This window comes from Paramormyrops kingsleyae, chromosome 4 (assembly GCF_048594095.1).
Source record: "Paramormyrops kingsleyae isolate MSU_618 chromosome 4, PKINGS_0.4, whole genome shotgun sequence".
Lineage (NCBI taxonomy): Eukaryota > Metazoa > Chordata > Actinopteri > Osteoglossiformes > Mormyridae > Paramormyrops > Paramormyrops kingsleyae.
The window spans coordinates 11,574,348-11,599,686 of NC_132800.1; the positions used below are offsets into that span (position 1 = coordinate 11,574,348).

Here is a 25,339-nt window from a genome sequence, read left to right on the forward strand (position 1 = left end):
ACTGTTACTGTCTATCATTGTCTAAATATATTTTTACTGTCTAAATATATGTATTCAGCTATTGTAAACATGCATGATGCTATCACAGCGAATGCGAGGCTGAGACTGAAGTGTTACCCTTTGTTTCCGCTGAGAGACGTGCCGCCTTGACTCATTTCCACATCCATGCAACTTATCTTAGGTCAGCGTTCACGGTTCAACTTCTGAGATTCAGATTGAGTTCTAGGTCATTTTTTTTCTAACTGGTTGGTTTGACTTTTAAGAAATTCGACTTCTAATGAGTTCAAGAACTGAGGTACCACTGTATATATAATAATGTAAAAAAACAAATATGTAGATTGACAGTACTTGGCAAAGCTTGTTCTGTCTAAACCTGACACAGTCTGTCTATAATTGCACATACCTGCATGTTTCACCTGAAACCACATGATCCCAAACATGTTTCTAAACAGACACAGAAATTCATTCTCAGTAGAACTGCTCTCTTATACCTTTCTAACTAATTTCTATCTACTGTACGAAATGAAAGAGTAAGGATTATTGTTGTTTTCGGAAAAACAATGTCAGTAACAGATATTCTCATAAAAGCTAAATGTCTGTTGTGTGTATAGTTTGCATAATGTACTATTTTAGTTATAAACTCCAACTCCAGTGTTTGCTCAGTCTGCTCTTCTCAGTCTGGCTTCAGTCCAAAACCACACCTACTGCAGCCTGAGAAGCAGGAAGTGAGAGAAAATGAAACTGAATCATATCAGTGCTCGTGGTAAAATGGCAGAAGCCAGTGTCGCAGTGGATCAGAACCAGTTTAGCTGTGCAATCTGTCTGGATCTACTGAAGGATCCAGTGGCTATTCCCTGTGGACACAGTTACTGTATGAGCTGCATTAAGAGCTGCTGGGATCAGGAGGATCGTCTTGCAGTTTACAGCTGCCCCCAGTGCAGACAGACCTTCATACCCAGGCCTGTTCTGGGCAGAAACACCATACTGGCTGAGGTGGTGGAGAAACTGCAGAAGACTGGACTACAAGCAGCTACTCCTGCTGACCATTATGCTGGACCTGGAGATGTGGAGTGTGATTTCTGTACTGGGAGAAAACACAAAGCTGTCAAGTCCTGCCTGGTGTGTCTGGCCTCTTACTGTGAAACTCACCTCCAGCCTCACTATGAGTCTCCAGCTTTTAAGAAGCACAAGCTGACTGATGCCACTGGACGTCTGCAGGACAAGGTCTGTTCCCACCATGACAGACCGCTGGAGGTCTACTGCCGTACCGACCAGCAGTGTGTCTGTCTGCTGTGTGTGATGGATGAACACAGAGGCCATGATACAGTCTCAGCTGCTGCAAGAACGACGGAGATACAGGTCAGGCCAGAAGTTTTCTTATATAAATATAAAGTTAATTTTAAATAAATGGATTTTGTCTTAACAAATGTTGCCACAAATCACTCAAAACAAGTCTGGTTTGGTAACATGAAAGAAAAATTAACTGAAAGTGCACGTTTAAAAAGTTCTGATTTAATTGCTACTGAAACTCTTTCAAACATCGAATCATGTGGCTCTAGCTGAATATATACAGCAAGCAAACAGGGTCAAGAGGTTCACTTACTGTTTGGCTGAGCATCTGAATGGCTGAGATGTGTGAGCTAAGAGGGTTTAAATATGATGTGATCACACATACAGTGGCTAACAATTAACTGGGCTAAAACTGGGGCCCATTTCAGAAAGCAGGATGTCTTGCTCAGTCAGACAGCTTGTCAGATTTAAGGTAGTCTGGACTAAATATAAGTGAATGAAGAAAAAGTTCATTTAAACTGGGGCACATTAAATCCAACAAGTTATCTGGCTAAGCAAGACATTTTGCTTTTTGAAACCGGTCCCTGGTTTTGCTAAATAGCTGTCGACTTGCTGCACTGGAACGTGTTTAACTCGTCTGTGACGTCATTCCCAGCTCAGAGTTCCGACCTCCGAGGTAAATGGAGCTCAGCATAAGAGTAGCGGCTCCATCATCTCAGAAACAGCCACCGTCCTGGGATTTTAATTTCACACACTGCATTGTGTAGAGTTTACTGAGAATGGTGCAGTAAACATGAAACAGCCAGAGTGTGAAGTAAAAGGAGCAAAGTAGTCAGGGCTGGAGTGGGACTGAATTTCTGACAGCCCAATATAAAACTATATAAACAGTTACACTGTTATTATATGTTTCTATTCACACATCCATTTTCTAGGCTACTGAACACACATTCTTACCTACATGCTTTAATTTTACATTCAAGTAATTTTTACTGGCACATTTCACTAATATTAATAAAGTGTGGAGCAGCTTTGACATAAATAATGAAGCTTGTGTAGGGATCTGGCTGTTTTATGCCCATCCCAGGCTACCCCCATAATATTTCATTTATATTTACAGATGACTTGTTAGGTTTGGCCACACTTTGAACTGAAGGAAAGCAATTTACCACTGAAATCTGCAGTTCACACACAGTACGGTACTCCCGCCAGTAGGTGGCAAGCGGTGAACAGTGCTGGGATGTCACGCAGCATTTTGGCTCAGATTAAACGCAGCCAAAGTAGCGTTCATACGCGGGCGTGCACGCTGCTAACCCGCTAACTGTTGTATGTGATTGCAGGTAAGCAAGGAAGTTACAAAAGCATATGCGAGGGAAATGGTGTAATAGACGTGAACAGTGAGTAAGCGAGACATGTTTCTTATTTTAAAAGAAAGCGTATGTGAAACTGGTACCGTATAAAGGCGGACTCGGCTTAATGGCGTTCGCATAAAATGCATGTAGTGACGGTGGTGAATGGCTAGAGGAATAGTTAATAACCTAGCTTGTATTAGTGTATTAGATATCTTCAGGCAAAGGATGTTTGGTTAATTCGTGTGGAAGTGTTCCATGTTTATGTCACGCAGCATTTTGGCTCAGATAAAACGCAGCCAAAGTAGCGTTCATACGCGGGCGTGCACGCTGCTAACCCGCTAACTGTTGTATGTGATTGCAGATTTTGCAATAAACGGAACAAAGACAAACGCCACACGGAGTATTAATTTATTCAAGTGTGCTACAAAAATTGGTGCCGAAACCCGGGATCAGCTGTGCTACAGTTGGAGTGAAGAAGACACACAGCATGGAGCTGGAACAGCTGCAGGATCGACTCGGTGAGATACTGGTGCAGTTACGTTTCGAGCAGCTTAGGGAAGTGTGTTGGCAAGGTAAAATCTCGACTGAAAAACAGACAAAGAAGCACATGCTGATTAATTCCATTAATGAAACAGTGAATGAAGTGGTTGAAAATGAGGAAGAGGAGGTTGCCCGTGAATTCCTGCTTCGCCTAATAGATAGGGCCCAAGCACTAAAAGAGTCCAATGAACAGACACAGAGCCCCGTTAGCCTCAAGAGAGATGCAGCCATGCTGGCCACATTGCAGGAGCAATATGCTGCATTACAGTCAAGCTTTCAAGCCTCCACTAAACGCATTGAGGAAGAAATGAGACAGTTAACCATCAAAATGACAGGCCAGAACCAGGGTCAACAAGTGCCTCTCCCGATTGGGTCTTCTGTCAATTTGCCACCAGAACTAACCATACGTCGCGAATTCAAAATCAATGGCCAAATTGGAGAGAGGGGCCAAAAAGACAAATTGTCATATACTAATTTGATGCATCAAATTAATATGGGAGTAAAGAAGGGTCACAGCGAAAGTGAAATAGTCGAAGCTGTCGTCAGGGCCATCAATCCGGGTCTTAGTCTTCGAGATATGTTGGAAATTAAAGCAGACCTCACTCTTCCCCAGCTCCGAACAATATTGAAGGGTCATTATAAGGAAGATAGTCCCACTGATCTCTACCACCGCTTGTTAAACCTCATTCAATACAGTCATGAATCACCCCAAAATTTTCTGTTTAGAGCTATAGAACTGAAGGAGAGACTTCTAGCTGCATCAAGAGAACCAGGATCGGATGAACAGTACAGCGCAGAATTAATTCAGAAAAAATTCCTGAGAGCAGTGGGAACAGGGTTGACCAGCGACAATGTAAAGTATCAACTTAAGAGTTATCTGGATGACATTACGGTGACAGATGATGTCCTGATTGCCAAAATAAATGAGGCTGCAAGTTTTGAATGGGAAAGACAACAAAAATTGAAGAAGAATAGTAAAGAATTTAAAGTCCGTGAAGTAAAAGCCGAAGTCAATAAGCAAGAGGTAACGGAGAGTGGTGCCAGTGGATCAGAACAGCCATCGGCAACGAATACAAAATGGAAAATGGTCAAAACACAACGAGGGGCAAACCAAAAGGAATCAGAGCTCTTAGAGATGATAAAACAGTTGAAGGGTGAAATAGAGATGATGAAAAATGCGAGGTGCGGATCGTCGAGAGTGCCCCGTCTCCAGGAAGTAAACCGTAGACGTGGATGCAGAGACTGCCAAGAGAAACACAATGAGGAACAGTGCAACCACTGCTTCAGATGTGGACAAAGCGGCCATGTATCAAGAGGGTGCCGGAGGGGGAGGACCATCAGTAGGGCAGACACGGTTGACATGTCCTGCCATTCAGTCACACACAGTCCAGTCCAGCCTCAAAAACACAGTTACCACAGTGGGTTGGTGGGTAATACCCCCAAACTCCTTACTGATGGCATACAGCAGCTGGAAGCTAAATTGGCAGCTGTTGAACAAGATAGGCCGATGCCGGGCAAAGATATGGCCAGTATCAACCTTCTGTCCCCAAAACGAAGAGCCCAGTTACTTAATTTGGTGGGAAAGAAATATAACATCCTCTGCCGCCTAGATGGGGTGGAAACAAAGGCACTGTGGGATACAGGGTCACAAGTCTGCCTGATCAGTGAGAACTGGAGACAACGCCATTTACCACACAGTAGATTGAGAAGTCTGGTTGAGATCCTGGGGCCAGGCACTCTAGAAGGAAAGGCAGTTAATCAGACAACGATCCCCTTCACTGGCTGGGTGGAGATCAGATTCGAACTACCTGCCCAAACGGGCCCCCAGTTGCAATTGTTAGTGCCTGTGTTAGTTACTGAAGGGGGAGGAATGGCAGGTGAGCCGATCATTGGGTTCAATGTCATAGAGTATCTGCTAACAAAGGGTATGGAGCCACCCAGAGTCATTACAGAGGTCGTCAGCAATGCCTTCTCATTTGATAGTAAGAAAGCTGAGGTGTTTTTGAAAGTTATGAAAGCTGGGGATGACACATTGGGCGAGGCGACGGTGAAGGTAGGAAGAGAAAAGGTCACGATCCCAGCTGGCCAGGCAAAGGCCGTGAAGTGTGGGGTGAGGGCAGGTCCACTCTGCACATCACAAGATGTTTTGTTTGAACCCAGCTCAGATCCTCAGTGGCCCGATGGATTAAAGATCAGCGGAAGTGTTGTACGTCTGCAGAGGGGGACCTGGTCTCCTGTTGCTATTCCTATTGTAAATAACACGACACGCAACATTTCACTTCCTCCAAGAACGATATTGGGACAAACGCAGATAGTGAAGACTGTCTATCCGGCACCGGTGAGGCCAGAGGAAGGTAATCAGGTGGTGGAAAAGACCCACAGTAATGAGGAGTCAGTTAATGTGGTAGCAAGTGAAGACGAACAGAAATCCTGGGACCCCCCAGTCCCCTTGCACCACCTTCCACCAGATCGGCAATTAAAGGTGAAGCAGCTGCTTAGGGAGACTAGTAGTGCATTTGCTCGAGATGAAAAAGATGTGGGAACCATTCCATCCCTTCAGTTAAAAATTCGTCTGAGTGATCCAACCCCAGTCAGGAAAACTTACATTTCAATACCCAGGCCACTACATAAAGAAGTCAAGGAGTACTTAGAAGACCTTCTGAACCAAGGCTGGATCACAAAATCAAGGTCTCACTACTCAAGCCCCATTGTTTGTGTAAGGAAGAAAGACGGCAGCCTCCGGTTGTGTTGTGACTACCGGGAGTTGAACAAAAAGTCAATCCCAGACCGTCATCCCATACCCCGTATCCAGGACATGATAAACAGCCTCAAAGGCAGTGAATGGTTCTCGGTGTTAGATCAAGGGAAGGCCTATCACCAGGGCTTCCTGGAAGAGTCGAGCCGCCCTCTCACCGCCTTCATTACACCCTGGGGGCTATATGAGTGGGTGAGAATCCCATTTGGCCTGTCCTCGGCTCCTGCCGAGTTCCAACGATCAATGGAGGAGTGTTTAACTGGATTACGGGATGAGGTATGTCTACCATATTTAGATGACAACCTTGTTCACTCCAAATCATTTGATGCCCACCTGCAGGACCTGAAAATAGTTTTGTGTCGATACATCACCCATGGAGTGAAATTAACACCTAGGAAGTGTGAGATCTTTAAGAACCAGGTGCGGTTCTTGGGGAGGATTATTGCGAAGGATGGGTACACAATGGATCCAGCGGAGGTTGCCCCCGTGCAGTCACTAAAGCAGAAAACACCCTCTACAGTTGGAGAATTAAGACAAATTTTGGGATTCGTGTCATACTATCGGAGCTACATCCCAAATTTCTCCCGCATAGCAAAGCCCCTGTACAATCTGCTCTGTCTGAGTAATGCAGCAGAAACCCTAACAAAAACAAAATATCAGAAAGGGAAGAAAAAGAAATCAGAGCAGTTGCCCTCAGCACACCCAATAAAGTGGCTAATAGAGCACCGACAAGTCCTCAGTCAGCTGGTAGATTTCCTGTCTGAGCCCCCGGTATTGGGATACCCAGACTTTGAAGAGCCTTTTGTTCTTCATTGTGACGCCTCTCAGGAGGGGCTTGGGGCAATTCTGTATCAAAAACAAGGAGGAAAACTGAGGGTCATTGCGTACGGCTCCAGGACGCTAACTGCCCCAGAGAAAAACTACCATCTTCACTCTGGGAAGTTAGAGTTCCTTGCGTTAAAGTGGGCCATATGTGAGAGGTTCCGGGACTACCTCTACTACTCCCCACCATTTACGGTATACACCGACAACAACCCTCTCACATATGTTCTCACGACTGCCAAGCTTAATGCAACTACACACAGATGGGTAGCAGAACTTGCCGACTTTCAGTTTACAATTAAATATCGCCCTGGAAAAGCTAATAGAGATGCGGATGGCTTGTCTCGCATGCCCTATGACATGGAAGAATACATGCGCGCATGTTCACATGAGGTCTTACCGGATGTTATGACGAGTGTGACACAGGCTCTGTCTATCCAGCTGGAAGACAGCGAACCATGGCTGTGCCCAGTAAGCATTTCAACAATGCTAGATGGAGAAAAGGTTGTAGGGACGATGTCTGTTGCTAAGATCCCCAGGTCAACACTGAGAGAGGCGCAAGGGAGGGATCCCGTCATAGGTGAGGTAATTGGGTATGTTACCTCAGGATGTTGGCCTAAAGTGGGGATCCAAAAGACAAATAACAAGTTGGCAGCCCTGGCGAGGGAGAGAAAGAGGCTATACCTGGAGGATGATGGACTACTGTACAGGAAGACTGCTGTCAGATCCCAGTTGGTCCTACCAGACAAATTCCACAGTCTGGTGTTCAAGGAACTCCATGAGGAGATGGGTCATCTTGGGGTGGAGAGAGTGCTGCATCTCATCAGAGATCGATTTTACTGGCCTCATATGCAGAGAGACGCAGAACATTACATCACTCGTGTGTGCAGTTGTATCAAGAGCAAGCACCCAAATAAGCCAGCCAGAGCTCCCCTGGTGAACATAGTCACTACACATCCCTTTGAGCTAGTCTCAATTGACTACCTGCATCTGGAGAAATGTAAGGGAGGATACGAATATATTCTGGTGGTGATGGACCATTTTACGCGCTTTGCGCAGGCCTACCCCTGCCGGAATAAGTCAGCACAGACAGCAGCAGAAAAGATCTTTGGGGACTTTGTGTTAAGGTTTGGTTTCCCGGTGCGTCTTCACCATGACCAGGGCAAGGAGTTCAGCAATAAGCTGTTTGCGAAACTGGAGGAGTATAGTGGGGTGAGAGGGTCAAGAACAACACCGTACCACCCCCAGGGAAATGGGCAGGTGGAACGCTTTAACAGGACACTCCTGGCCATGCTCAGAACATTGCCAAAAGAACACAAGACTGATTGGAAGTCCTCTTTGGCAAAAGTAGTACATGCATACAATTGCACGCAAAGTGAATCAACAGGCTTCGCCCCTTACTTCCTGTTGTTTGGCCGCAACCCAAGGCTTCCCATCGATCTCATGTTTGGCCTGGGAAAGGAAGACAAGAGCCCATCACATCACAGTTATGCAGAGAAGTGGAAAATTCGTATGGAAGAAGCTTACCAGATCGCACGCAGGACAGTTAGTAGACAGCAAGAATGGGGGAAAGCCCAGTATGATAGGAAAGTACATGGCGCTGAGTTAAGCATTGGAAGCAGAGTTTTAATTCGAAATTTGAATGAAAAAGGAGGTCCGGGGAAACTGAGATCTTTTTGGGAAGATCAAGTGCATGTAGTAACTCAACGGAAACATCCAGACAGCCCTGTGTACGAACTAAAGCCGGAGAGCGGGAAGGGTCGACTTCGTGTTGTCCACAGAAATCTCCTGCTACCCTGTGACTTTTTAAAGGTAGGGAAGGACCTTACACCAGAAAGAGCTAAGCAGAAGCCCAGCAGAAGGGACCACCATCATCAAGTACATACAGAATCGGAAAATTGCTCGGAGGACTCTGACGGAGAATACGCCGTTCAGTCAATAACACGGAGCCTGGGTGAAGGAGTCAAGCCTCAACTAAGAGCTGAGGCACCTCCATTCTACCCCGAGAATGAAGCAGCGATTGTTGAGGTAGGGGAGGGTGTAGATGTCGTCTACCCACGGCCTAACAGAGGGGAGAGAGACATTGAGGTTCCAGGAAATGGGGACGCTGACCCCCCGGGAGACGTCACGGATGGTGGTGCTGTGATGTCGGGGACAGAACGTGAAGCCGAGTCTCCTGAGCCTGATGAAGAGGACCTGGACGTTCAGAGGACTACTGCAATGCGACGGTATCCTTTGCGAAATAGGAAGCCGAAACAGATGTTAACTTATAATCAAGTGGGACAGCCCACTTTGTTTCCCTTTTCGCATTAATGGTGTTAATTGTCACTTTGAAATGATACTGACATAAGTGGATAGTGTAATGTTAATGTTCAGTTGAAATGTTGCAGTCATTTAGTTACATGGTACTGATCATTTGGAAGAACCCATCACGGATGTACCAAACCACATACATTATGTGATGGTACTGAACTAGGTCTCCGGCTGAGTACCTTACTCTCAGGAAAGATACAGAGATCCTGGCCAATGGCTGAGGCCGCTGTGAACTGTTAACGTGCACAATGACACTCACGGCAACCATGTGACGTTAAGAGGAGACAGACGTCACATGTGGAACTGCTTACAGCAGTGTATCTGGTGTTCCTTTTATATGGACTGCTGCCTCCTATTCGGACCACCTGGACAATACTGTGCAATAAGCATAAGGTGGATGGGTGATATCAATGTCGGGACGCCATTTTTTCTAGGGGGGGAGAGTGTAGGGATCTGGCTGTTTTATGCCCATCCCAGGCTACCCCCATAATATTCCATTTATATTTACAGATGACTTGTTAGGTTTGGCCACACTTTGAACTGAAGGAAAGCAATTTACCACTGAAATCTGCAGTTCACACACAGTACGGTACTCCCGCCAGTAGGTGGCAAGCGGTGAACAGTGCTGGGATGTCACGCAGCATTTTGGCTCAGATTAAACGCAGCCAAAGTAGCGTTCATACGCGGGCGTGCACGCTGCTAACCCGCTAACTGTTGTATGTGATTGCAGGTAAGCAAGGAAGTTACAAAAGCATATGCGAGGGAAATGGTGTAATAGACGTGAACAGTGAGTAAGCGAGACATGTTTCTTATTTTAAAAGAAAGCGTATGTGAAACTGGTACCGTATAAAGGCGGACTCGGCTTAATGGCGTTCGCATAAAATGCATGTAGTGACGGTGGTGAATGGCTAGAGGAATAGTTAATAACCTAGCTTGTATTAGTGTATTAGATATCTTCAGGCAAAGGATGTTTGGTTAATTCGTGTGGAAGTGTTCCATGTTTATGTCACGCAGCATTTTGGCTCAGATAAAACGCAGCCAAAGTAGCGTTCATACGCGGGCGTGCACGCTGCTAACCCGCTAACTGTTGTATGTGATTGCAGATTTTGCAATAAACGGAACAAAGACAAACGCCACACGGAGTATTAATTTATTCAAGTGTGCTACACTTGGTCACAGTACGCTGTCCTTGTGTCTCTTCCCCGTGTGGCCAGCAGCCATCGCTGTCCTTGTCTCTCTTCCCCGTGTGGCCAGCAGCCATCGCTGTCCTTGTGTCTCTTCCTCGTGTGGCCGGCAGCCATCGCTGTCCTTATGTCTCTTCCCCGTGTGGCCGGCAGCCATCGCTGTCCTTGTCTCTCTTCCCCGTGTGGCCAACAGCCATCGCTGTCCTTGTGTCTCTTCCCCCTGTGGCCAGCAGCCATAGCTGTCCTTGTGTCTCTTCCCCGTGTGGCCAGCAGCCATCGCTGTCCTTGTGTCTCTTCCCCGTGTGGCCAGCAGCCATCGCTGTCCTTGTGTCTCTTCCCCGTGTGGCCAGCAGCCATCGCTGTCCTTGTGTCTCTTCCCCGTGTGGCCAGCAGCCATCACTGTCCATCCGCTTTGTCGTCTCATTGTGTTTGGCCCTAGTGTGTTCTTCCGTTTCCCCTCATGGCTGCATTTGACTCAGTGGGTTGAGTCTGTGGCACAAAGGCTGGGACTATCTGGTCATGGGTTTGAGGCTGGTCAGGAACCAACCTCACCTCTTCCATTTCATTATTGGTTTTCTTCTCTTCCTAGTGTGTATTAGTTCTGTGTTCTCCTTGTGAAGCTTGTGCCTTGTTTTATTATGTTCCACATGTCTCTGTATTTTCTAAGTGTTGAATTCCTAGTGTGTGATTAGTGTTTCTTACTTTCAGTGTTTGTTGGAGTTTTCCTAGTCTTGTGTTCATTAGTATGAGTTACTGCACCTGTTGCCTGTTTTCCCTGCGCCGTTGTTATTGGTTAATTGTCTTATGTGTCACATCTGCCTCTTCGTTAGTTTGGTTGTCTGTTGTATTTAAGTGCTTGTCCTCCTGTTTGTTGCTGATTCATTGGTTGTGTGTTGGTGGTGGAATGTTAGGTAATTGTCTTTAGTCACAGCCTGTTTTTCTACCTGGTTGCTTTTCCTGATTATCTTCCCTTAGTTGCCCATAGTGATGGCAAAACAAAGCTTTCCGAAGCAATTGTTTCGAAAAATGGTTCAGTACTCAAAGATTTTCTAAATGGTGAACATTAGTGACACTAGGTGGTCAAATAAGTAAATAGCAGTTCATTTTGACTGAGTGTAGTGCATCAAAATAAATACAAATAGGCAAACATTCAAGTGGTCTGTAGTGCTTTATGAACATGAATGTACTGGTTAAGTTGGGCTGTGCAGTTTCTTATGGTTTGGGCAACGTCTGAATTACCTGGGAAGGGGTGCTTGCGTAACTCGAGGGGGTATTGGACTACAGATGTTTGTTGAGGAACAGTATTTGTTGAACAGTGTGGGGACTAAGTTGGTTACGTTTTTTGTTTATTCATAACTTCTGCTTTAGAGAATATCCACTGACACGCAATGTAGGATGCTGGAGTGCATAAAAACTGTATCGCAAGTTCACATGTGTGTTCACACAGCCTTCTGCATATCCCAGAACTGCAAAGGGTCTTCAGAACGCAGTATATTTGGGTCACTGAGGTACTGCTGAACCTCCACAGTAGCATCTGCTGTAGAACCCTTGACCCGTTTGCTCTCTCTCATCACGTCACTGTCCAGAAGATCCTGGAACTAACCTAGAACTAAAATGACAAAACATGAATCATTATATACACTGTGCATTTTGTACTGTGCAATAATAACTGTAAACCCAGTTTAGTTTAATTGAACATTATCATTAAAACATGAAAGGTTGCAACAGTACCGGTATGCATTGCAGTACCAGATGAGGTTCCTGCAGGCTCTGGTTCTGGTGCCTGGATGTATGTTGGTGTGGATGGGTTCTGCTGGGCCTCCTGTAATCTTAGGCTGGATGCACACTCTGCTGTATGGCGTTTCACAGCAGCCTGAGCATTAGATTGGCTACAGAAATCTGTAGTTTTATATCCTGGATCCAGCAGTGTGGCCAGTGTCATTATGCTCCTGGTCTCATAGACTGACAACTTCTCAATGAGCAACTTCAAGAGGTTCTTGCACAACTGCTGGGCCTTGACATTCTGTGTCTGGGACAGTTTCAGATTCACAGCATGTCTAAGCTTGCGGATGAGAGGAATTACCTTGGATCCTGATGCTCTCTTCTCTTCAGAAAGTGCAACAGTTGCCTCATTGAAATGTCATAAAATACCCAGACACTCAAAAATTATGTGATATTCCTCTGAGGTCAGGGTTGTGAGCTCTGTCCTCAGAGTGACCAATGCAGCACCAACTGGCTCTTCTTGATCATGTGATCATTGCAGCATCGAATAGTTGCTATTCTAGCTGGTTTCCACTTCTTGAACCATTTTGAGAGTGGGTCTGCCCATCTGCTGTTGGATTTGACAAAGCCTTTCTCTAGCAGTTGTACTGTTCTGAAGTAGGTCATCATCTGTCCTTCCTTGGATCTGATATCGTCAGGGTCCTTGTGTCTGATCAATGGCTTCACAAACGAATTCAGTGTATGAGCAATGCAGGTTGTGTGTCTGACACAGGTAATCATATTTTGTGCAGCGTCAGTGTCAAGCATCGGACTTTATTTTGTATTCCCCGCTCCTCCATCAAGGCTGCCTTGACTGCAGCCATGTTTTCTGCAGAATGAGACTCTGGGAATTTTCCTGCTCCCAATGATACGGCAGACAGCTCAGTCTTATCCTTTATAAAATGGCATTTGACTGCTTAATAAGCTTCCATATGTATGGATGTCCACGTGTCAGATGTTAGACTTGCTGCTTTGGCCTTTTTCACCTCTTCCTTTGCTTTCTCTTTTTCTATCTTAAATATTTCTGCCACCAGACCCTTTCATGTTTGCCTGGATGGGAGAATGTAGGTTGGATCCAGGATTCCCACAAACTCCCTAAATCCAGCATCATCCACTATGGTGAAGGGTTGTGAATCCTTCACAATCATATTGACCAAAGCCTCATCAATCATTTGCTTCTTGGTCTCTATACTGGGAATATTATACAGATTATGGGGTAATACCCTCACCCAAATCTGATATTATGTATTCATACAATTAAACTGAACCTTGAACACAATAATGACTAATGGTTATTATTATTAAATTATTAATAATATATGAATATTAAATTATGATTATGATTAAAACTTACGCTGCAGTGTGTGTGCGCTGATATATTTGCTCTACAGCATCTTTGAAACCGGCAATGAGGTTTGCGCCAAATTTTCAGTTTCCAAAGCAGCCATATGGCTGAGTACAGAACCAAGCTTCAGATGACCATGGTCACGTGTTTAGGGAGGAACGGAGGAAACCTCGAAGCTGTGCTTCAGAATGCAGTGTATCGGTTTTTTGTCACATACCTCAGAGCTTCGGTGTCAAGCTTAACATCACTAGCTGCCCCATTCCCTCTGTTAGTCTGCGTGTCGTTTTCTTAGCTACTTTTTCCCTGGTGAGTTTTGACCCCTTGTTGTTCCTTTACTTTGTGTCTTTCCAGTTTTGTTCAGTTTCCTTAAATCCCTTTGTCTTGGATCTTTTAAGTGGATCGTCACCTTGTTTCCCTGCCTGCACCAGGCCGTGCCCCAACATGCACATTAAATATATGGTCTGTGCAAATTCTGAAACATCTTTAATAATCACATTTTACACATTATCTTTTCTGAATTTGCATGTAACATCAGTGATGCACACTATGACAGATGACGGATTCCATATGAATGGGTCACAACAGTCCAATATTAAACCAACTTCCCAGCAGATTCAGAGTTTTTAGTGTCACAGGAGAAAAGATGCATTATTGTTGTTCACAATGCAGTTTACTACACAGTGGCTCATTCTCAACTGACATGCGATCTGACATGAATGAAATAGGACGTCAGTTGAGTAGCCGGTCCTGCAATGCAGCCCAGGACACATTCGCCTTCACATTACTATGAGAATGTGGCCATATGCAGCCCAGACCACCTCCCAATGTGGGTTGAGTGATCGGATCTCAGTGCATCCTCAATGTGTCCTGGGTGTGTTCACACCTGTAATTAGTGCTGTGCACTTGTGATTGGATCACCCAGGATGCATGTTAATACCAGGTGGAAACAGAACCAAAGGGTCTATGTCCAGTTTATCCTACCTACAGTCAATAAATCATTTATGAATATCCATCCATCCATCTCCTATCCGCTTATCTCGGTCAGGGTCATGGGGACCTGGATCCTTTCCCAGGCAGCATAGGGCCCAAGGCTGGGGTCCACCCTGGACAGGGTGATTAATGAATATGATCTCAGCTAATGAAACAAACTTATTTTGTCATCTTGTTTCTTGTCTGTAGAAACAAGTAGGAGAAACACAGAAGGAATTTCAGCAGAGAATTCAGATGAGAGAGAAGGAGCTGCAGGAGCTGAGAGAGGCTGTGGCCTCAATCACAGTGAGTATGAACCTGAAGAGAAGATAACAGCTGGCTTGTGATCATGTTGAATCTTCTCTCAAATTCAACACATTGCAGATTTATAGAATTGTGGGGATTAATCAAATTAATGCTGCTGTGGGTTATTCTGGGTCAGAGATTTAATGGGACAAAGTTGCTTGATAACAGAGTTTAACCAGGCATTGCAGCGGTAGTAGCTTATTTATTTTGAAAAGTACCATAAAATGCTCATTTGAGAAAAATGCAACTTTTTTCAACTCAGCATAATGCAAATAAACACCAAGAAAGTCACCTATTAAACTGAGACCTAATGGTGGCAACCAACCTGCCCCATACAGCCACCAGTCTCTGCCAAATCCCTGCAGCTCACAGTGTATGAGCTTAATGAGGGATCATTTCCAATCAGTGCTGGCTGGGTTTCAGTACCTGAGGCATCCAGCATCGTGACGCTCCAAACCCCAGCCCTGTGCTGTTTTTATACCTCCTGTCAGCTCACATCACTATTGTACAATGAGGCTCTCTGGAGTCTCAAAAGGGGCCAATTGTAATTTACTGTCCTCTGCTCCCTGTGTCACCAACAGAGATCAGCACAGTCAGCAGTGGAGGACAGTGAGAGGACCTTCACTGAGATGATCCGCTCCATTGAGAGAAGATGCTCTGAGGTGATACAGCTGATCAGAGATCAGGAGAAGGCTGTAGTGAGTCAGGCTGATGGATGCATGGAGAGACTGAAGCAGGAGATCGATGAACTGAAGAGGAGACACTCTGAGCTGGAGCAGCTTTCACACACAGAGGATCACATCCATTTCCTCCAGGTAACAGAACAGCTACTATGACAATAAGAAAACCAGAGTAATCAAATGGATGCATGTTCTCATTTGTATTTCAGCTAGTCTGTCATTTGTCAGATGTTAATGGTCTTGTTAATTAGATCTCCATACACATTTGTTGTGATGAAGCTATTTAATCAGACTGTGTGTCTGTAGAGGTGCCAGGGTCTTCCTGTCACCCCTGAAGCTGGATTTGGACCCAGAATCTCCGTCAGTCCAAGCTGCTCTTTTGAGAACATGAGGAAGGTGATTTCTGAGCTGAAGGATCAACTGGAGAATGTTTGCGAAAAGAAAATGGCGGAGATCCATCATACAGGTTGATAAATAAAAACATTTTTCAGTCTGTTCATGTTAATATAGACCATGCAGAGAGAGTATGCAGTACAGTCAGCCTCACGTTTGTGTCACCAAGTCAGTTTCTGTTTCCAATAAGATTAAATCTTTATGAGAACTAATGAGCTCTAAATTCTACAGGATACAAAACCCAGATCACGATTCATGTTTCTTCTACATTACAGAATCCAAAAATCTGTATCAAGTGTAACTTACCATGATTTGCAGTTTGTTAAAATGCCTGTTATTGTCCCTCATAATGATAATACCCCCCTACTGTTATCTCCACAGTTAGTGAAGTCCATCTCCCACAAGTAAATTCCTTTTACTCACATCCCTGTTTCTCTCTCTCTCCTTCTAGTTACCAAAGACACCATTCTTCCGGTATTAGTGCCCAGGACCAGAGCAGAATTCTTACAATGTGAGTCTGTTCACACACACGCTTCTCTCTCCTTGTATGAGGTGGAGTGTGTTTTATTGTCTTTCGTTTTCTTCTGCTAGTGAAGCTTCTCTTTCTCTCTCCCGCTGCCTCCTGGCCTTTCACATTTACATGAGCTGTTTTTGTCAGTACTTTGAATCCACTTGTAAAGCAAGACAAGTTTATTCAGGGTGTTTTTCCACTGCACCAGGTACGGTACTTTTGGTACTTTCCCTTTTCCATTGACTTCTGGTTGAGTACCAGTACCAAAAGTTCCAGTACCCAAAGTACCCTTTCTTTTTTGGTTCCTTGGAACTTTGAGGTGGGACTTGCAAAAGCATTAATTGTCAATTTAAAAGATACATGTAAATAGCATAAAAGCCCAAAAAACAAAAAAATAGTTAACTAAAAAGAAGTTACATTGTAGAGGCAGTGTATTACTAAACTCAATTACTGCTTAATTTAACTGAAAATTGAAAAGCTGTAGCAAACAGTAACGTTGTAAGCCCTGATTATAATGAGCTGACAGTGTTAGCAGACCTCAGGTCTTCAGGAAGCTTGTACCACAGACAGGGAGCATAGAGACTAACAGCTGCTTCACCCTGCTTGGTCTTCATTCTGGGACACTGAGTAAATATTTCACAGATGACCTCAGGGGTCTGGATGCTTCATAACGTTACGGAAATTAGTGCCATTTAGTGCCTTGTAGACAAGTAAAAATATTTGAAAATCAATCCTGTGATGCACAGGAAGCCAGTGCAGTGATTTAAGGACCTGTGTAATATGCTCTACTTCCTTAGTGTTAGTGAGGACTCTGGTGGCAGCATTCTGGATGAGCTGCAGCTGTCTGACTGATTCATTACCAAGACCTGCGAAGACACCATTACAATAGTCTAGCCTTCAGAAAATAAACACATGAACAAGCTTTTCTGTATCTTGAAATCCTTTAATTCTTGCTATGTTTTTAATGTGGTGGGAGGCTGATTTTGTAATTGTCTTTATGTGACTGTTGAAATTTAGGTCTGAGTCCAGAACTACACCAAGATTTCTGGCTTGATTTATAGGTTTCAGTTTCATGGATTCATGGTGAGCAATAGCTTTCAGTCTTTCTGACTGAACCAATACAGGGATTTGGGTGCTGGGAACACAGGAGGATGGGCCAGACCCAGGGAAAAGAACATGGACGCGTCAAAGGAAAGAAATTAACAAAACATAACACCTCTTCTCTACCCTGTTAAGATTATAACTAAAACCAAAGATAGAAAATAAAAACTGATAATAAAAACTGACTACACTAGGCTTACCCACCCGAACATAAATACAGAAGGTGGCACTAACCCAGTGTGTTTATACAGAGAGAGGACCTACGTGTTAATGTATGTGCACACACTTCTTACCTGTTCAATTTCACAAGGGGGGGATTGCAGAAGACAGGAGGAGAGTATCAAAGACAACAAATTCACCAAATGACACTAACAGCACATCCATATCTCCCCTCCTAGACACATAGACACAGCCAGCTTTTGAATGGTAGGCCCCTCCCATCAGGAAGAGACCAGTCGGGATTGGTTAGATCTTCCACTGGAACACTGAGCACCAATGATGGGTTGCCCTGTATTTCAGATGGATAGGGCTTAACAGCCAGGAGCAGCAGTCCTGTTCTTGACAGATCTGGGAAAAGAGGGAGAAAGAAAACAGATATCTACACCCCCCCCCCCCTTCCCATGTGACACTATAGTCACATGGGGACACTTCACTGAAGGCCATATTTTTAGTAATAACATTCATAATGCATTACACAACGGTTAGTTCCGACCAAGAAACCTGATTGGACGAGAGGCTTTCTGTGAGTGCCGTTATCAGAGTATAACCGCATTCAGACATCTCACACTTTACAGGTGTATCTACAGTATAAACCATTACATATGAAGGGTTGCCAGGTCCATGGTTTCCCCGCTCAATTGTACGGTGGCCGAGAGAGCTCAACGCGCTGCAACTTCAAGAAAACACATGCAAACATAAAAAAAACACAACAAATTAAGAAAACGTCTCCATCAGTTTGACAACACAGGCGCTGCAAATACGGAAACGCGCTGCAAACACACGAACGCGCAGCAAACACAAAAAACGTGCTGCAAACACAAAAAAAGCGCTGCAAATAGCAGGCACCACAAGGGAAATGTTTCAGGGGGACCTCAAAAAGTGACGAACCCAAAGTGATTATTTGTTCATATTACCTCTGGGCACAGCCTGGCATGACACCTGGGGGGTATTCCAGAAAGCTTGGTTAACTTACCATTTGGTAAATCTTAACCTCTGGGTTGATATACCCCAAACCCGCATACCATGAGTATGTCGGTTCCAAAACACCTGAGAAGAGTAAGTTCAATCAACCTCCTATTGGTTACCCAGAGTTAAGGCGCGTGCACCGTGCATAAATAAAGACGTTTTCAATTGATCGCCGATTTCACGAGTCAGAATGGAAAATCAAAGTGAAAAAAAGAGAGCGGCATACTTCACAGAGGCGGAGTTGGAAGTTTTAATGCACGCATATGACGAATTCAAGCCAATAATAATGAAAAAAAGCAATACGGCTGCATCGGCTAAAGAAAGAGTTGGCTTGGCAAAAAATAACGGACAGAGTAAATGCGTGTGTATTAAATTGCAAATTTGACATCGCCTCCCCTTTTATTATAATGAAAAATAATTAAACACGTAACCCTTCCGTATCCTTTTGACTGTTAAATCACTATGAAAGCATTTACTTTTCCTGCCATTCATTTCTTTAGGTTAAAATAACAATGTGTATCGACTAGGAATATATGGTTTCTTATTTAATAAGGTGTATTCCTTCTGGAGCCAGAAGAACTTTGAGCCAAGTCAAAATGAAACACAAAAACATTCTGCAAAAAGGTAATTGATTACACGATCACTTAACTATTTATTAAACACGATTTAGTATATTCCTTCTGTCATATAGCTAATAGAAAAAAGGCTGAAGCCCGTCTAGCTGGCGGGGGCCCACCACCACCTCCCCTCACCCCATCTGAGGACAACCAGTGGTAACCAGCATTGTACTGTCCTGTAATGATTACCTATAGTTAGTGGAAAAAAGTTTGATGATTTTAACAAGGCAAAAAATTAAGGATACAAAATCAAGTTACCTGCACATTGATACTATGAATAGATTTCCTACGCTATCTCGCTGTACTTGTATCGTGACAATAAAGACATCTATCTATCTATCTATCTATCTATCTATCTATCAACATAGTCTCCCTCATTTATTGAAGGACCTTTAATAGGAATGTAGGTGCCATCAATGCACCCAATTATGAATGAATGAATGAATGAATGCCTTTTATTGTCACTATACATGTATTACAAATTACATTTGGAAACCCTGAAATAGAAAGTCATATATGGAAGTATCAAGTGTGTGTGTGTGCAGGATGAATACATGTAGGCTATAGATATAAATAGTATGACTACATATTAAATATGCATCATAGATTTTACTACAAAGGACAAACCTACCACTCTGTGGAATTCCTCTTCAATAACACGCAGAGCTTTATGGACAGGGAACTGTACAAACGTGTGTAAGAAGCGTTAAGTACCAGACATACTGTGCGAACGGCTCTACACACAGTTGCCTTTCCTACATGCTCTGCGTCGCCCATATTGCACAAAAAATGCCCTGACGCAAAAAACCGAAGCGCTGTGTACAGAATGTTTTCTGTGCTAAGCGCAGACCCGCGGTTTGGGTTTGTGACATTTGCAATGTGCGGTTTCAAGAGATGTTAAGTAAATGAACGATTCTTTTGAAAACTGATAACGCTTTTTCAAATAATCATTAGGAAATGAAAAGATATCAATAGGTGGTCTTATAACTCTCTCCCGGCGAAAAAAACCTCGTATAATTTATGCCTCCACGTTCACAGGATCGTCATCAAAAGGGCACGCCATGCTCAGTAACCTTCTGCAACAAACTTACCCTGGAACATAACCTGCTCAGTAGCAGGTTATCTTCAGAGAGTAAGCTGCTATGGTTACGTACATACCCAGAAAGTTAACCTCCGTTTTTGGAACCGAAAGTTGAGGTTATCCACTAACTTACCCTTAAACTTACCCGGGTATGTCACATAACCTGCTTTCTGGAATACCCCCCTGGTCCTCACCTGCAGGTTTAGGGGCATTCTCCACGACAAAACTAACATTTCGCCCACATGAGCTACAAAATTTGTGCAAAGTTGGCCGCTGAAAGCCACAGAACGGACAATACATTTTGATCTGAAAAAATATATATATATATAACAATGTTACCGATTTTAGCATGCTTTATTTGTATTCCGTTCATTATTATTAAGGGGTCTGAATAAATTGTAAAATAAATTTTTTTCCATCAATCTATAATGAATTTTGACCTGATTTTAACCATTAATGAAGCACTGCAGAATTTTGTCATTTATTTGCATAAATTTATTTAGATATTTATTGGCAATTAAATTAATAACGTTCCACAGTTAAGTGTGTGATTCGTCAGATTAGTCTAATAGTATCCAAAAGACCAATGAATCGTATGGTCAGGTTGTTAAAAAAAAAAACACCTTTTAGTTCACGCACAACACCTCTGCTCTGACCAAAAGCCACTGAACAAATATTCAGCTCCCAGATGGGTTCGTCACTTTTTGAGGTCCCCCTGAAACATTTCCGTTGTGGTGCCTGCTATTTGCAGCGCTTTTTTTGTGCTTGCAGCGCGTTTTTTGTGTTTGCTGCGCGTTTCCGTATTTGCAGCGCCTGTGTTGTCAAACCGGTGGAGACGTTTTCTTAATTTGTTGTGTTTTTTTATGTTTGCATGTGTTTTCTTGAAGTTGCAGCGTGTTGAGCTCTCTCGGCCACCGTACAATTGGGCATTTTTTGTGATCAAATTTTTACGTAACAATTTTAACATAGAACAAAACACAACAAACCCCCCCCCCCCCCAATACCCTGAGACAGCATGTAAGCGAAAAGAAAAAAACACAGACACACACACATATATATCATCCATCAAGTCGCCGGCACACCCAGCCCATGCAGAGAGAGTGCAGCTGAAAGCTGAGGATAAAACAGCGATACAAGTAGAAACAGTGAAAATAAAGACGTAACAGAGTCAGATTATTTAACTAAAATAGATGAGTAGATCGTAGGTAAATGAATAAATAAATAATGCAGACTCACGCAGTGACCCCCAGCCAGCCCTTGACTAGCTGCCCATGTTGAAGCTCTGAAGAGTAGAGCTAGAGGCATTATTAATTCAGGCCGCAGACAGTGCGAGCAGCAGCAAGTTAAAGAAGGTAGACGTCCAGACAGAGGGAAAGGCGGTCAGGAGATTTACAGTGAGAGGTTAATAACAACTTAGCTGCCAAGGAGGCGGATATCAGGAGCCTCTGCTGGGAGCAAGAAAGGGAGAGAGAGGAGAAGATCAAAGGAAGAAGGACTGCAGGGGAGAGAGGAATAGAACACGAAAAAAACGATGATATAAGTGGCACAAAATGGATGAATGGATGGATGGATGGATGGATGGATGGAACTGTATTGAAAAATAACACTACTTATGAAAGTAGGCAAGTAAGAATTTCAAGTTAAAATTTCATTGTACTTTGTACATACAGTATGACACTGCTTTCTTATAAACTTATACTGCCATTAAATTTTGAAGACGCTGTACACAGGACACAATAGTGTTTGGAATATTTTCTTTCTTGCCTCTGAAAATATACAGTTCTTCCGGCCGCTCATTCTTAAAAAATCAGATGCCACTTTAATACTATCTGTACCATCTGTAAAGACAATGTCCTGTGACAAAACGCGACCATACTGCCACCCCACTTTCTGGTGGTACTGCACCTTGCGCATGCGTCGCGTTATCCTCATGGCAGTTTTCAAACCCTACAGGCTATTTACAAGGTAATAAAACTGTCACATGCATATAAATGCGCATGCATGTGTGTGCAGCCTTGTTCCGAAATGAAAATCTCACGCCAGCCAGTTGATCAAAGTTGGCAGCCCTGTGAACTGGCGCTTTGAATTTGTAAAATATACACAGACCTCACTGCTGTGGTAACGTACGTGTGCAGGGAATATCAAAAGGCAGTTCTGAAGGCGAAAGGGGGTCAAACACCGTATTAGTATGGTGTTCCTAATAATCCTTTAGGTGAGTGTATATTAGATTAGATAAGTGGCACAAAATGGATGGATGGATGGATGAATGGATGGAACTGTATTGAAAAATAACGCTACTTATGAAAGTTTCAAGTTAAAATTCCATTGTACTTTGTATACATGACACTGCTTTCTTATAGACTTATACTGCCATTAAATTCTGAAGCCGCTGTACACAGAAGGACACAATAATGTTTGGAATATTTTCTTTCTTGCCTCTGAAAATATACAGTTAGTCTGGCCACTCATTCTTAAAAAAATCAGATGCCACTTTAATACTATCTGTACCGTATGTAAAGACAATGTCCCGTGACAAAACGTGACCGTACTGCCACCCCAATTTCAGGTGGTATGCACCTTGCGCATGCGTCGCGTTATCCTCATGTAGATGCACAGATGAAGCATGGTAGTTTGCAAACCCTACAGGCAATTTACAAGGTAATAAAACTGTCACATGCATATAAATGCGTGAAAATCTCACGCCAGCCAGTTGATGAAAGTTGGTAGCCCTGTGAACTGGCGCTTTGAATTTGTAAAACGTAGGGAAATATACACAGACCTCACTGTTGTGGTACGTGTGCAAGGAATATCATAATAATAATTTACTAATAATAATACGTAAATAGGACACGTGCGCATATTCAAAGTACACAGCTGGACCGGAGAACTATTAACGTTTCCGTGTACACATGCGCGGTGTAGATACGCGAGTGTTGCGCTTTGCGGAGAACCAGCCTAGATGCGTCCGCGTCCGAGTTGGGAGCATCGCGTCGGCTTGCTGCTGGAGAGAGGTGTGTGTCCAAAGTGGTTTGAAAGAAGTTCATATTGTGACGTAAAGACCAGCTCACTTTTAGTGGTAATTTTATGTCGTATAATTTTATGGTTAACATGTTTGATGAATGCTGTTTGTAATTTTATTTACCTGTAATTAAGGCTATTAGTTTAACACGCGCATCATTTTGGCGCGTATTCCTGCCGGCGTCGCGCGGGCATCCGACATTTCATGAGGTATTTCACATACTTGAATTCCTGCTTCATTTTTATATTTTATGTATCGTACAGAATAATAGAGCGCAGGCTAAAGTGCAGTTCGGTCCCCAGCGAGTCTCTCAGCGCGGCGTGTCTCACAGCGCAGGGGGCAGCCGGAGCGCCGCAGACTCGGGCGGCTACATGAGTATATTGGGAATAAAATGTGTGTATTGGAGCGAGTTCTGTGATAGTGAGTGTGTGAGGTGTGACAGTGATGATGATGGAGATGCTGGGCTTCGTGATGGGATTAATCGCTCTTCCTCTTGCCTACAGACTCCTGCCAGCTGACGCTGGACCCCAACACAGCAAACAGAGTCCTGTCTCTGTCAGAGGGGAACAGGAAGGTGACAGTGGGGGCAGAGCAGCCATATTCTGATCATCCAGAGAGATTTGACATCTGGTACCAAGTTCTGTGCAGAGAGAGTCTGACTGGTCGCTGTTACTGGGAGGCTGAGTGGAGTGGATATGAAGACTGGATAGGAGTGACTTATAAAGGAATCAGGAGGAAAGGAGACAGTGATGACTGTCGGCTTGGATTCAATGACAAGTCATGGATGCTGAACTGCTCTCCTGACAGTTACTCTGTCTGGCACAATAATAAACAGACTGTCATACCCATAGAGCCCTCAGACTCCCGCAGAGTAGGAGTGTATCTGGACTGGGCGGCTGGTACTCTGTCCTTCTACAGAGTCTCCTCTGATGGACTGACCCTCCTGTACAGCTTCACCTCCTCATTCACTGAACCCCTCTGTCCAGGGTTTAGGTTTTATTCAGGGTTATTTTTAAATCTAAGCTCCTCCGTGTCCCTGTGCAGGCTGGGATAGCTCACTGTGTGCTGGAGGAATCATTTTTACCTTATCAGAGTGTCACATGTCGCTGCTTCTCCGTGGCAAAAAGGTAAAATCTGCTTTTTAACCAGTATAACCATTTTTACTCTGTCTGAAGTGTGACGTGTCAGACAAAAATAAATGAATGTTTGTTCAGTTGCCAAACTCATGCAAAATGACTGTTTTTCTCTGACTTCTGTTCTGTGTTGTCTGTAAATGCACAAAAACTGCCAAAACAAATTCATAGTACATGCAGTTGTACCAATAAAGTGAATTCTGATTCTGAATAAAATAAAATGTAATGAATTGTAATCCTGATGAGTGGGGGGACTTTTCCCCTCCCCTGTATATGTACATTTTATATATTTCTGTCTATATATTGTATTTGCTACCTGTGCACTGACAATAAAAGCTTCCTATTCTATCCTATTAATGTCCCGGTTCAGCGCTGCCCAAAGCGTAACTGAGTAACACACTTAATCCGCGTCTCTGGTCGCAGCAGCCTGATATCGCAGCGGCGATGCTTTGGCCAGCAGGGGGCGGCAGACGGCAGACATTTTATTAACTCAAAACCTACAGCGGTCCTCAGGTAACTGAGTAAAGACAAATAATATAATCAAATTAATCATATGTTAACTAAGTAAAGATAAATGACATAAAATCTTAATAAAGTAGTACTACAACAAAAATTTTGTGATGTTGCAAAAAAACACCTGATCATCAATGATGCCGTGTAGTAGGTGATTACCAATTACCAGAAAAAGCATGAATTCTGTTTCATTAGGAATCCTAATATATAGATATAGATATATATTTAGGGTTTTTTTAAGTTTCTTTTTTTTAAGTTCAATTTAGGAATGACACTGTCAGCCACAATGTGTCCCACAATACACTCACAGTGTCATTGCAGCAATACAGATATATCACTGAACACAAAGGAAAGGTGGATTCTTACTCTGATGTCCCTCCCCGTCCTCTAGTGACGAGCTCCACATTCTGTGATGCTGCCTCTGCTGGCAGCTTGTTTGTTTCTCTCCCCCCTGTCTAATTTAGATGTGGTG

At 43.7% G+C, this 25,339-nt stretch overlaps 1 protein-coding gene across 1 annotated transcript; it reads left to right on the forward strand.

Annotated features, from left to right (window-relative positions):
- The first annotated feature begins 486 nt into the window (after window positions 1-486).
- Window positions 487-24,707, forward strand: LOC140588987 (uncharacterized). The gene is made up of 10 exons (XM_072711646.1): window positions 487-1,359; window positions 5,992-6,210; window positions 6,763-6,951; window positions 7,816-7,968; window positions 8,569-8,958; window positions 14,539-14,634; window positions 15,216-15,449; window positions 15,621-15,780; window positions 16,159-16,218; window positions 23,725-24,707. Exons 1-10 carry the CDS (start codon window positions 736-738, stop codon window positions 24,273-24,275), a joined length of 2,676 nt encoding a protein of 891 aa, XP_072567747.1. The 5' UTR covers window positions 487-735; the 3' UTR covers window positions 24,276-24,707.
- Window positions 24,708-25,339: the final 632 nt, after the last annotated feature.